At 39.1% G+C, this 15,182-nt stretch overlaps 1 protein-coding gene across 1 annotated transcript; it reads left to right on the top strand.

The window, feature by feature from the left end:
* Positions 1-3,372: 3,372 nt before the first annotated feature.
* LOC310932452 (hemoglobin subunit alpha-1-like) lies at positions 3,373-4,500 on the top strand (the record flags this gene model as incomplete). The annotated part of the gene is made up of 3 exons (XM_083895775.1): positions 3,373-3,470; positions 3,576-3,783; positions 4,372-4,500. The coding sequence occupies 3 exons, from the start codon at positions 3,373-3,375 to the stop codon at positions 4,498-4,500; spliced, it is 435 nt and encodes a 144-aa protein (XP_083751901.1).
* Positions 4,501-15,182: the final 10,682 nt, after the last annotated feature.

Raw genomic sequence — 15,182 nt, 5'->3', positions numbered from 1 at the left:
TCGTCCAAGGCCATGACTACAGGGGCCGCCGCCGCAGAGACCCCCCCCCCCCCCACCCAGACAGCCTGGGGCCCATACCACAGCCATAAGTTCCCTGGGCTGGGACTCCCTAACTATCCAGGTCCGGACAGCTCCCAGGACGGGGCCCCGCAGGCAGGCCAGACAGAACTGTGAGTGGAGGGCCCCCGTGTGGAGAACAATGGAGCTGGAAACTAAGAGACAATAGATAAAATAAGTACTAAAAGAAATGAAAAAAACTCCTAAAACAACATAAATTAATGCAACATTAAAAATAAATACATGAATGAATAAATAAATAAATGAATGAATAGTGAATGAATAATAAAACCTTTAAGAGAAAATTAAAAGACAAAGAAAAGAAAAATATATTGTATGTACAGTATATGTATGTATACAAATACACAACAAGCAGGATTTAAAGTGACTAAGTATCATTTTGAAAGATCTCAGTGAAACTGAGTCACTGCTCAAGCTGCTTGTGTTTGGGAGGAGCCCATAGATAACACACATTCACATATACACACATTCACATATACACACATTCATGCATTCATGCGTATGTAAGGGGGTGCTTTCATAACATGGCCTCTGTATCTTATGATGTTACACCCAACACTGACTCTATATCATTAATTCCTCTCATTACAGATTAAATTTTAATTCAGCCAAACCCTGAGTTCACTGTGTTGACCGTTTACTGTCTTTGTGTTTATTTAGTTTAGTTTGAATGAATGAATATGTTTATTTTTCAGTTACAGTCATAGAAAAGGTAAAACATAAAGCGAGATCATTGGACAAAAATGTGCCAATAACTGGAAAACGAATGGGCCGAAGCATGTGGCTTATTATTTTTGCCTATATCGTGTACAATACGTGTAAAAACACCCAGAAAATCAAACATGTAGAGAAAAATACATACAATATTGAATGATATTAAAATGATAGCACTGGACATTCAATTTGCATTGTAAGCAGTAATCTGCTTAACACTGTTAAAGTTGGGGTCGCATGGATTCCACTCAATATCAGCAGATTGTGGAGAACAATGTCCAGGAATCAGTGACAAAGGTGAAGTTGTGTCGGGGCTGGATCTTTCAACAAGACAACGACCCTAAACACTGCTCAAAATCTACTAAGGCATTCATGCAGAGGAACAAATGCAACGTTCTGGAATGACCATCTCAGTCCCCAGACCTGAATATTATTGAACATTTGTGTGTGATTTAAAGCGGACTGTCCATTCTCATCAAACCTGACTGAACTGGAGATGTTTTGTAAAGAAGAATGGTCCAAAATACCTTCAGCCAGAATCCAGACTCTAAATGGAAGCTATAGGAAGTGTTTAGAGGCTGTTATTTCTGCAAAAGGAGGATGCACAACATGTTTCTTTTGTGGTGCCTAAATTTATGCACATGCCTTATTTTGTTTAAATAATTCCTGCACACTTTCTGTAAATCATATAAACTTTATTTCACATCTCAAATATCACTGTGTTTGTCTCCTATATGATATATTTAACTGAAATTTCTTATTCAAACAACCAATGATTTATAAAAGAAAATCATCATTTACAAGGGTGCCCAAAACTTTTGCATACCACTGTATATATATATATATAATATATATATATACATATAAATACACACATATATACTGTACATATATATATATATATATATATATATATATATATATATATATATATATATATATATATATATATACACAGGGTCATACAGCAGCATATTCTCACTCAACATATCAGATAAACTAGAAGAAGGAGAAGAAAGATTAGCTGCTGCTTGTTGTTGGATCCGCCCTCACAGCTGCAGTGTCCTGACTCAGATAAGGTTTTTTAGAAACACACCAGAGTTTGGCACCAAACACAAAATGGACCACTAAAAAAGTCATCATTCACATGAGAAAATGTCCAACTGATAAAGAAATATTACTTGGATTGAAAATCTGTTTGTATCACATGGTCCCTGCATGTCTGACTAAAGATTAGTGTATTTCACATTTGATATGATTACTGACGCTGGGGACACATTTGTCTCGCTGTGTGCAGCAGCACTTGAATAGTAAAAGACGGAATTGGGTGATATGTAGTCAGTGCTTTAAGTGGGAAAAAAATAAGTGCTGGTACTCCCCTTATACAACTGTTGCCAGGTAAATTAGGCGGTGGACGGTCGGTTCCAACAGATCATTAAGTGATATATTCAAATACTAGAACATGATGCTGATTTTTAAAAAGAAAATAGTTTTATTGAACTTTCAACTTTCCAGACATATTACGTTTGCTCACTTGCATGTGGCCCAAGGGAGGTCTTCATGTCCTCAAGTAGCATACGGGCTGATACACAAGGTAACTAACTGGCACCTACTATTCCCTGTGTGTCCACAGTAAATTGATTTTTTGATTGTTTGTTTCTATCATAACAAATCAGTAGATAATGACTGTCTATTATTTTAGACCTAAACATATAATTGATTGCAGTGTAACTTAAATGGGCAAAAACATAGATTTAGGAGGACCCACAACATTGATATTATGGATGAATAAGATCTTCATATACTTAGTATAATACGTTGTGATAGGCTAAGACCTGCGTATTGTGTTTTATTTTAAAAGGGGGCAGAAGTGTTTTACTTTGATTCTGTTTCGGACTTGCTGTCTGGTGCGATCTACTCTGTTGAGCTTGACCGGATTTAGCAAGGGCAGAAACTAGACTGCTACCTGTGCCTAGCTCAGATAGTTGGATCCCTAGTTTGCCAGTCGCAACCATTCACTCACACTCTCACACCTACGGTTAATTTAGAGTGACCAATTCACCTAATCACCATATCGCATGTTTTTGGACTGTGGGAGGAAGCTGGAGAACCTGGAGAAAACCCACGCACACACGCAGAGAACATGCAAACTCCTTGCAGAAAGGCCCTTGTTCCCGAAGTTGTTCCAAATGGGGCTCAAACCCAGGAACCCAGGTCTTCTTGCTGCAAAGGCAAGAGTGCTAACCACTACACCAACCGTGGGTCCCATTTTATAATCATCTTAGCTTTTTATTATTATTCCATCCATCCATTATCTACTGCTTTATCCTCCTCCTGTTCACCTGTCCTAATCATTCTTTCACGTCCTCATCATTCATTCACCTGTCCTCATCGTCAGGGTTAGGGTTAAAAATATCCCCCCCCCTCCCCCTTATCTCGAGCCAGCTGTATCTGGACCCGCCTCGTTCAGTCTAATCTTGGAGGTGGTCCCGGGCGTGTCCACCGCTCTGTCTCCAGCATAAAAGTGTCCCCTCACTTGCTTTGTGACTCATCAGCAATTTCTCAAAGCAAACCGACAACATGACCAGCCTTACTGCCAAAGACAAGGACAGAGTCAGGACCTTCTGGGCCAAAGCGTCTATTTATGGAGATGAAATTGGCAAAGAAGCTCTGTGCAGGTAAGGACTTATTTTTGTTCCAAAGATGCAAAGAAATCTGTTTTGTGCTGAATTTGCCAAGTTTATTTTCCACTCACGTTTGTGTCTTCTGTCTTTCGTCCACAGGATGGTCGCCGTGTACCCACAGACCAAGACTTACTTCTCCCACTGGAAGGACGTGAGTCCAAACTCTGCCCCCGTGAAGAAGCACGGAATCACCATCATGGCCGCGGTCGCCGATGCTGTGACCAAACTGGACGACCTGAAGGGAGGACTGAGCTCTCTGAGCGAGCTGCACGCCTTCACCCTGAGAGTGGACCCAGCCAACTTCAAGGTACGTGGACACAAAGATGGTTAAAGAGGAGTTACAGTTAAGAATGTAGGAAAATTACCCACATGTTATTTCACAGTAATAACATGGTGATAGTATGTTGGAGATGCTGAGAAACATTGATCAATATTTTCTGACATTTTCAGCTATTTTGAAAATTAATGATTCAGTCTTGGAGTTTTTATAGGAATAATAGTAATAGTCAAAACAGACTTAAAATAATAATTAAAGAAAGTAAATTTAAATAAAGAATAACTTCATTAAAGATTAATATATTGGTAAAATGATTTTCCAAACAACCTAATAATACATGCATGTGATAAAAAGGTGATTGAAAGTACTAAAGTAGTAGTAATAGTAGCAGTAGTACTACTAGTAGTAATAGTCTTCATAATTTAATAAATATAGCACCTTTATTAGAGTCAGAAAGTCTTCATTACTGTTAATACATTTTATAATACTTTTGTCAATTTTATAGTATAGTATTATGGTCTATAACAATAATAGTAATATAGTTGTGATAATAAACTGCTGTTATTTTAGTCTAATGATGTTATTTTTTCATGGATGTGACATTAATGTTTTGCACAGATTCTCTCCCACAACATCCTGGTGGTCATGGCCATCCTGTTCCCTGAGGAGTTCACTCCTGAGGTTCATGTGTCCATGGACAAGTTCCTGGCTGCTCTGTCTCTGGCTCTGGCTGAGAAATACCGTTAAACTGCAGCAGAAGAAGAAGGAGGAGAAGAAGAAGACTGCAGCAAGAGCTTCCATTCCATCTCTTTGCAATGAATAACATCAATCAATCAATAAATAAATGCAGAAACGTGAAAACAAAACAAAAACTGTTTGTTGTGTTTGTGTTGTGTGATGAAATAAGAAGTCAATTTGTTTTTAACTTATAAAGCACATTTAAATGTATAGAATAGGCAATAAGATACATAAGATACATATGAAACAACTGAAATACATTTAAAAAGACATTTAAATGTCCTCATCGTTGACCTGTGAGAAAATATGAATATGAATATGAATGATTAATTATTTTTAATAATTAATAATGTTATTCATTTTCTTAAAACCCTTGCACAGGGCACCATTAAGTTGAGGTTCACCCTTACAAGGGGTCACCATTATGTTAGAATCAACAATAGTGGCAATAATTTGATTGATAAAAATAAAAGTAATAAATATTAATTCATTCATTTTAATAATTAATTAACTTTAAATCGGGCACCAGGGAAAAGACAATCAATCTATGCCTTTCAAAATCAGTCTAAATAATCACTGTAATTGACTATATCAAAGATATCCCAATTGAACAGTAATGAAGGTATGAATCCGAGCACTGACTCTCTCAACCCCCGTTTGTCACAATATTTATGTACAAAAGACACAGACCGTTCCTTTAAGTGAACAAAAGTAACAATTTATTAAATCAAATAACTAGAATCAATCAAACAATTTGATTCACCAACATTAAATATCCAAGGCTAATTGAATGATCTAAGTCAATGAACATTAAAGCATAAATGATAAATTAGTCATTTGAATCAATAAATCTTACTTGCTAAAGCTAAAATCACACAAGCTATCTACAACATAAACACCAGTGGATGTGTGTGTGTGTGTGTGTGTGTGTGTGTGTGTGTGTGTGTGTGTGTGGGGGTGTGTGTGTGTGTGTGTAGGTGTGTGTGTGTGTGTGTGCGTGTGTGTGTGTGTGTGTGTGTGTGTGTGCGTGCGTGCGTGCGTGCGTGCGTGCGTGCGTGTGTGTGTGTGTGTGTGTGTTTGTGTGTGGAACAGGAGGAGATAAGATGAGAGAAGGGAGTGACGCGTTTGATGGTCACTCCCCTTTTGGGACCAAGATGGTGAGGCATGCACAGTAGCTGTGACTGTAAACGCACACCTCCACCAAAGATGGCGCCAAAAACACATTAACATCAGGCTGCAGATCTTAGACCGAACACGTGTGTTCGACTCAAGATGGTGCCTGTGAGACCCCTAATTAATGAATGAAAGAGAGAGAGAGTGAATGAGTGAGAGAGAGAGCAGGAGTACACGATTGATCTTGCGTGCAGACACAGAGTGTGGTTCGAGCCCAGCGTGTTCTGTGAATGAAACAGGATCGCGTGTAACGTGAGTTGATGGCAGTGTAAACCACACAGACTTAACACAGGCGAAGCCAGGCCAGTCTGTGAGTCGTAACGTTTATACAGCCATTATCTCACCACGTGATCTGCCTGCTCTCTCACAGCAGGGAAGAACCAGCGCTGCAGTGGTGTGCTCCACATTCAACAGTAAAACCACAATAACAAACACAAAACGTAAACAAAGAAACATGTGGCTATGAAGATAACACAAATGCTAGCGTGTGGGTGCGCAATCCAACACGTTCAACACAAAGAAAAGTTAACAAACACAGAAACATAATCTAACTCTGCCCAGAACAAGTTGCCTCTTACTGTAAGCGGATATCAAGTTGTGTGGTCCGTCCGTGGGTCCGGTCCAGTTCTTTGGAGCGGGGAATGTGGATGGGCCGTTATTTGGCTCGCAGCAGACAGCTGTTGATCCTTTTTGTCTCTGAGTGGAAGCAGTTCAGGTGTCAGGTATGGATGGATGTGTCGGCTGAGGTGCAATCCCCACGGGCAGAGGGATGGAAGCTGGCTGCTTCTTGAAAAAAGGCCATTGTTCGTGGAGCACGGGAGAGCCGCATGCCGGAGGCCATGGCCAGAGCCATGAGGCCCTGAGCCATAGCAGCAACAAGAGCAGGAAGCAAGAGCGAAGGAACAAGATAAGAGCAACAAGAGAGAGAACAATGTGTGTCTCTTGGTTTTAAATGGTTAACCGAGGGGAGACCATGTTTCCATTAACAACTCACCAATTCCTGCCATCATCACTCATCACAGCGTGCAAACTAGGTTTCACAATGTTCACTCAGTGAATTTTAATGACCTCAGACCTATGCCAAAACATCAACAATCCACCTGTACTGTCTGTAGCTCCCCTGAACTATCGGGAAACACTACATTACCCCTGAAGTGGCTGCACATTTTATTGAAATTTTGGGTGAGCACTCCCCAACCACCGTACCTGCATCCTGTGATTTTATCGTTGAACATTTTATCAATAGACTTAAATCAACACTCGTCCCCCACCAAGAGGGTACTGCCTATGCACACAGCCCCATGGAGAAATGAGGAAATCACAAAACTGGAAAGAAATTGCAGGATAGCGGAACTGAAATGGAGGAAAAGCAAATTGACAGTTCACCACCAAATATACCATGAGCAACTAAATAATTACAATACTGCTACCAGGAATGCAAGGAATAACTATTTTACAAACATAATCACTGATCACAAAAGTAATCCAAAAATACTTTTTAATACTATTGAAATTGTTGAGGTCAAGCCTAAGCTACCTCATCCCCAATTCGTTGGATCAATTTACAAGTTCAAGTGATGAGACTAAGGGCCAATTCCAATTCCTTTCTTAACCCTCAATCTTAACCCTCAAGCTCAACCCTTAATCTTAACTGGCCCTCAACACTTGTGACTTAGAAATGGGACACCCCTTAAATGCAGATACGTCTTCAGACTGTGGGGGGCAGAATAACGCGAAAGCTGCGTCCAGTCTGTCAAGATAGAAGAAGAAGAACAAATTTATGTCAGGATTTTTTATTAGGATCCGTTTGTCAGTCAAGTTATTAGGTTGTCAGTTAGTTATAAGATGATACTCATACAAATACCACAACCACGGACATATTCAGCTGACAGTTACCACACACCACGGCTTATTGAAAAGTAAACCAAAGCAAACAATCGCGTGTCCGCACCGGCCGACTATTGACAAAAGATCGTAAAACAAAAATAAATGTTACGCAACAATGACGTCAGTAATCCATAATATGGGCCTAAACTAAGATAATACAATGGTTTTCATCATTTTTATATCTTTTTATATCTTAACAAAGAAAATACTTAATTTGTATCGCACTCGTTTCGCTGCTATCGGCGCCATCTTTGTTGTGTGAAAACATGCAATGCATTCTGGGTAGCCCTTGCTCCCAAGGGTGGTCTCGGAAAATCTCAATATTGAGGGCGATACAGCCCTTAAACTTGCCCCTCAACTTAATTTTTCTGAGAATCGGGACAGCACTTGCACTAGAGGGAGCGCACATTTTTGAGATTGAGGCTTAAGATTGAGGGTTAAGCAAGGAATTGGAATTCACCCTTAAACTATGAAGACCAGTTAAACAAAAAGCTTTATTCTATCTATCACAGGTAATGGTATTCAGTGCTGCCTGGTCTGCACTGATGTTGCTCCTGCAAGAGCTCAATCAGAACAGAACAATCAGACCTCCTTCTACTGTCATTCTAACAGTGGTAATCAATATTAATGAAGGCTAGACTGGAAGTATGCAACACATCAGGACAAGAAGGAAATGTGTCAGCATTAAAGAAACAACAATCATCATGTGAGTTTATCAGGCAAAGGTCCAGATGAGACTATGGCCGTGTGTACATGAGAGTTTTAATTCCAAATAAAAAGAAATGAATTCCACTTTAAAAATATATATCATGTAAACGTGGCCTATATATAATAATCTTTTAGTAAACCCTGATTGTAACAGATATCGTAACACTCCTTCAGCTAACATTGTAAATTGTTCTCTTCAGACGGGTACTTTCCCTGTGGCCTTTAAAACGGCAGTAGTGAGACCCCTTCTGAAGAAGAACAATTTGGATCCTAATTGTTGTTAATAACTACAGACCAGTGTCTGTTTAGCAAAGTTTTAGAAAAACACAAACTTACAGTCCTTGCATTGCTGGATCTGAGTGCTGCTTTTGATACAGTTGATCACCCGATTCTGTTAAACAGACTAAGACACCTGGTCGGCCTCTCTGGTACTGCCCTTCAATGCTTCAGTTCTTATCTCACAGATAAAAAATGTATTGTAAGTTTGGACACTAGCTCCACAAGCATCCATGAAATCAAGTGTGGTGTGTGGTGCTCAATTTTAGGCCCCATACTTTTTAATCAGTACGTGCTCCCATGAAGAATGTCATCAGGAGGCATGGTATCAATTTCCACAGCTATGCGGATGACACTCAGCTGTACATATCCATGTCTCCTGATGACACAGGGCCAATTGATGCTCTTTTTAATGGTATTTTAGACATCAAATCTTGGATGGCAGAAAACTTCCTACAGCTCATCCAGGACAAGACTGAGGTTCTAATTATCGATCCTAAGGCTCAGAGAGAGAAACTTTTATCAAAACTGCAAACACTGTCCATAAATCCTTCCAATCACGTAAAGAACCTGGGCATCATCTTTGACTCTGAGCTCAATTTTATTCCACACATTAAACACATAACAAAAACAGGTTTGTATCATTTAAAGAACATAGCCAGAGTCCGCCCTTCTCATGCTTTTATCTCCAGTCGCATCAACTACTGTAACGCCCTGCTTTCTGGTCTTCCAAGAATAACTAACTTTTACAAAATTCAGCGGCACGTGTGCTGACGAAGACCAGAAGGCGGGCACATATAACACCGGTTTTAAAATCACTGAATTGGCTCCCTTTGTGTTTTAGGATTGATTTTAAGATCCTTTTAATGGTTTTTAAATGTCTTAGGGGTCTTGGACCTTCTTATCTTTTAGAATTGCTTTTACCATATGAACCCTCACGGACCCTTAGATCCTCCAGCACTGGCCTTTTAATAATCCCCAAAGCTACACAAACTTAGGGTGAATTCCAATTCCTTGCTTAACCCTCACTCTTAACCCTCAATCTCAAAAATGTGCGCTCCCTCTAGTGCAAGTACTGTCCCGATTCTCAGAAAAATGAAGTTGAGGGTCAAGTTTAAGGGCTGTATCGCCCTCAATATTGAGATTTTCCGAGACCACCCTTGGGAGCAAGGGCTACCCAGAATGCATTGCGTGTTTTCACATAACAAAGATGGCGTCGAAAGCAGCGAAGCGAGTGCGATACAAATTAAGTATTTTCTTTGTTAATAGAGATATAAAAATGATGAAAACCATTGTATTATATTAGTTTAGGCCCATATTATGGATTACTGACGTCATTGTTGCATAACATTTATTTTTATTTTACGATCTTTTGACAATAGCCGGTCGGTGCGGACAAGCGATCGTTTGCTATGGTTTACTTTTCAATAAGCCGTGGTGTGTGGTAACTGTCAGCTGAATATGTCCGTGGTTGTGGTATTTGTATGAGTATCATCTTATAACTAACTGACAACCTAATAACTTGACTGAAATAAAATAATAAATGAATAATCGTGGCGTAAATGTGTTCCTCTTCTTCTTTTTTGGAGTTGACAGACTGGACGCAGCTTTCGCGTTATTCTGCCCCCTACAGTCTGAAGACGTATCTGCATTTAAGGGGTGTCCCATTTCTAAGTGACAAAATATTCCCTCAACACTTGGTTTTGAGGACCAGTTAAGATTAAGGGTTGAGCTTGAGGGTTAAGATTGAGGGTTAAGATAGGAATTGGAATTGGCCCTTACAGTGAGGCATCTTTTCAGTACTATGGCCCCCATCTGTGGAATAGCAGAGAATGTTAATAATCTTAAAAGCAGGTTCAAGACCCACTTATTTAATCTGACTTTTAACTAATGTCTTATCTTCTTAGTCAGTTTTTATATTTTACGCCCCCTATATCTTGTATATATTTTTAATTTCCTTTAATTAGAGTTAATTTTATCTATTTTTTAATGGTATTTTATTTGCATTTTTTCTATTTTATTAGTAGTATTTTATTTTATTTCATTTATTTATTTTTATATACTTAGTCTATGAAGTTGTTGATGATTTTCTTCCATATATCCATTAGTTTTAGGCTTTTTAGGTTAGTTGTTTCCTCGGTGGGAGCCGTCTGCGCTGGGGGCTGCGATTGCTGCTGGCTGGGATGTCTCAACTCATGGGAAACATCTTTCATGATTTTCCTTTGTAAATGATTGACTGTTTGGATAAGAAATTTCAGTTAAATATATCATATAGGAGAAGTGAAATAAAGTTTATATGATTTACACTGTGTTTGTCTCCTATATGACATATTTAACTGAAATGATGGAATAATGGAAAATCATGAAAATTAACAGGGGTGCACAAACTTTTGCATACCACCGTATGTATGTGGGTGTGTGTTTATGGGCCTGCATTTGTGTGTGTGTCCTCATCATTGTTCACCTGTCTTCATCATTCACCTGTCCTCATCATCGTTCACCTGTCCTCATGTCCTCATCCTTTACCTGTCCTCATCATCATTCACCTGTCCTCATCTGCTCATCATCATGCACCTGTCCTCATCATGCACCTGTCCTCATCATTCACCTGTCCTCATCATTCGTCTGTCCTCATCATTCACCTGTCTTCATCATCATTCACCTGTCCTCATGTGCTCATCATCATGCACCTGTCTTCATCATTCACCTGTCCTCATCATTCGTCTGTCCTCATCATTCACCTGTCCTCATCATCATTCCCCTGTCCTTATCATCGTTCACCTGTCTTCATCATCATTCACCTGTCCGCATCATCTTTCACCTGTCCTCACAATTCACGAGTCCTTACATGTCCTCATCATCAGTAACCTGTCCTCATCATCATTCACCTGTCCTCATCATTGTTCACCTGTCCTCACATTCACCTGTCGTCACATTCACTTGTCGTGACATGTCCTCATCATCATTCACCTGTCTTCATCATCATTCACCTGTCCTCATGTGCTCATCTTCATGCACCTGTCCTCATCATTCACCTGTCCTCATCATTCGTCTGTCCTCATCATTCACCTGTCCTCATCATCATTCCCCTGTCCTTATCATCGTTCACCTGTCTTCATCATTCACCTGTCCACATCATCTTTCACCTGTCCTCACCATTCACGTGTCCTTACATGTCCTCATCATCATTAACCTGTCCTCATCATCATTCACCTGTCCTCATCATTGTTCACCTGTCCTCACATTCACCTGTCGTCAAATTCACTTGTCGTAACATGTCCTCATCATCATTCATCTGTCCTCATCATCGTTCACCTGGCCTCACATTCACTTGTCCTCATGCCCTCATCATCATTCACCTGTCTTTATCAGCGTTCACCTGTCCTCATCATCATTCAACTGTCCTCATCATCATTCACCTGTCCTCCTCATCGTTTACATGTCCTCATCATCGTTCACCTGTCCTCATCATCATTCTCCTATCCTCATCATTCATCTGCCCTCATCATTCACCTGTTCTCATCATTCACCTGTCCTCATGTCCATCAAAATTTTCAGTGCAAGGATTATTTGATTTTTCTTCAATCAAGCCAACATTTTTTTAAATTCAGTAACAGGTGTGATTTAAACGTAATGAATTACAGTACTTAAGTAAAAGTAAAATTATGTTGTTTTTTTTATTTTAAAAATAAATTGCTTTAAAAAGTAAAAGTACAAAATAAAACTACTCAGTTACAGTAACGCAAGTAAATGTAATTCATTACTTTTTCCAAATAAATAACAACTGAGGGGATTTAGAATCAAGTCAGATTTGAAAATCTAGTATGAAGAGTAGAGGAGAGAGTCAGGGTCTTTATATTTAAAAAAAAAAAAATGTTTTATCTTGTGACAGCTGTATCTGGACCCGCCTCACTCAGTCTAATCTTGGAGGTGGTCCCGGGCGTGTCCACCGCTCTGTCTCCAGCATAAAAGTGTCCCCTCACTCGCTTTGTGACTCATCAGCAATTTGTCAAAGCAAACCGACAACATGACCAGCCTTACTGCCAAAGACAAGGACAGAGTCAGGGCCTTCTGGGCCAAAGCGTCTGTTTATGGAGAGGAAATCGGCAAAGATTATTGATTCAGTCTTGGAGTTTTTATAGGAACAATAATAATAATGATAAAAAAGAGAAAAATAAAAATCCAGGTCCTGAGCTGAGTCAAAACAGACTTCAAATAGAAAAGACACCAATTGATTTGAAAATAAAATAAATTTTAATCATTATTTTCCAAACAAACTCACGTAAAATATAAATATGTGGTAGAAACATGTCAGGGCTCACATGTGAAACTAAAACCACAGCCAGAAACTATTTGTATTTGAAAAACGTTATTAAATGTAAAAAAATAATAACAATAAATGAATAAATATTAAATTGAAACAATAAATACAAACAAATAAATGAATAAATAACATTATAAAAAATGTGGAACTTGAATCTAAATATTAAAACAGTGAGAATAACACTATAAAATACAATATATACACAATACTCATGGGCCTGAAATGAAATGTAGGTATTAACACGAGAATATGGGGGGGATTAATATATTGTTAAAATGATTTTATATATAACATTATAAATAATACATGTGTGTGATAAGACAGGTGATTTAAAGTACTAAAGTAGTGGTAATAGTATCAGTAGTACTACTACAAGTAGTAATAGTCTTCATAATTTAATAAATATAGCACCTTTAATAAATCGGATTCAGAAAGTCTTCATTGCTGTTATTAATTTTGTATTACTTTTGTCACTTTTATAGTATAGTATAGTATTATGGTCTATTATAATAATAAAAATAATAGTAATAATAATAATATAGTTGTGATAATAAACTGCTGTTATTTTAGTCTAATGATGTTATTTTTTCATGGATGTGACATTAATGTTTTGCACAGATTCTCTCCCACAACATCCTGGTGGTCATGGCCATCCTGTTCCCTGAGGAGTTCACTCCTGAGGTTCATGTGTCCATGGACAAGTTCCTGGCTGCTCTGTCTCTGGCTCTGGCTGAGAAATACCGTTAAACTGCAGCAGAAGAAACGTGAAAACAAAACAAAAACTGTTTGTTGTTTGTGTTGTGTGATGAAATAAGAAGTCAATTTGTTTTTAACTTATGAAACACATTTGAATGTATAGAATAGGCAATAAAATACATATGAAACAACTGAAATACATTTAAAAAGACATTTGAAAAATGTGGATAAAAGTAACAACTGAACAAACAACCCTAATAAATACAGATAATAATTCACCTGTCCTCATCATTGACCTGTCCTCATCATTGACCTTTCCTCATCATTGTTCACCTGTCCTCATTATTCACTTGTCCTCACCATCGTTCACCTGTCCTCACCATATACCTGTCATCATCAATCACCTGTCCTCATCATCATTCTCTAGTCCTCATTATTGGTTCAACTGTCCTCATTATTTTCGTTCACCTGTCTTCATGTCCTGACCATCATTCACCTGTCCTCATCATTGACCTTTCCTCATCATTGTTCACCTGTCCTCATTATTCACTTGTCCTCACCATCGTTAACCTGTCCTCACCATTTACCTGTCCTCATCAATCACCTGTCCTCATCATCATTCTCTAGTCCTCATTATTGGTTCAACTGTCCTCATTATTTTCGTTCACCTGTCTTCATGTCCTGACCATCATTCACCTTTCCTCATCATTAATTCACCTATCCTCATCATCGTTCACCTGTCCTCATCATTCACGTGTCATCACCATTCACGTGTCCTAACCTGTCCTCATCATCATTCACTTGTCCTCATCATTGTTCAGCTGTCCTCGTAATTCTACTGTGCTCAACATCATTCACCTGTCCTCAACATTCACCTATCATCATTCACTAGTCCTCATCATCGGTTCAACTGTCCTCATCATCTTCGTTCACCTGTCTTCATGTCCTGACCATCATTCACCTGTCCTCATCATTAATTCACATGTCCTCATCATCCACCTGTCCTCATCACTCACCTACCCACCTTATTCACCTATCCTCATCATCATTCACCTGTCCTCATCATCGTTCACCTGTCCTCATCATCGTTCACCTGTCCTCATCATTCATGTGTCCTCACCATTCACGTGTCCTAACCTGTCCTCATCATCATTCACCTGTCCTCATAATTGTTCAACTGTCCTCATCATTGTTCACCTGTGCTCAACATCATTCACCTGTCATTATCATCGTTCATCTGTCCTCATCATTGCCCTGTCCTCATTATCATTCACCTGTCATCATCATTCACCTGTCCTCATCATTCACTAGTCCTCATCATCGGTTCAACTGTCCTCATCGTTCACCTGTCCTAACCTGTCATCATCATTCACCTGTCCTGATCTTCGTTCACCTGTCTTCATGTCCTGACCATCATTCACCTGTCCTCATCATCATTCACCTGTCCTCACCATTCACCTGTCCTCACCATTCACCTGTCCTCTTCATTAATTTGTATGTCCTCATCATCCACCTGTCCTCATTACTCACCTACCCACCTCATTCACCTGTCCTCATCATCCTGTCCTCGTCATTCATCAGTCTTCATCATTCATTCACATGTCCTTATCACTCACCACTTCATTTA

This window comes from Microchirus variegatus (genome assembly GCF_963457635.1).
Source record: "Microchirus variegatus genome assembly, chromosome: 10".
NCBI classification, from domain to species: Eukaryota; Metazoa; Chordata; class Actinopteri; order Pleuronectiformes; family Soleidae; genus Microchirus; species Microchirus variegatus.
The sequence above is the reverse complement of the archived record's forward strand: the minus strand, read 5'-3'. Positions and strand labels throughout refer to the sequence as shown.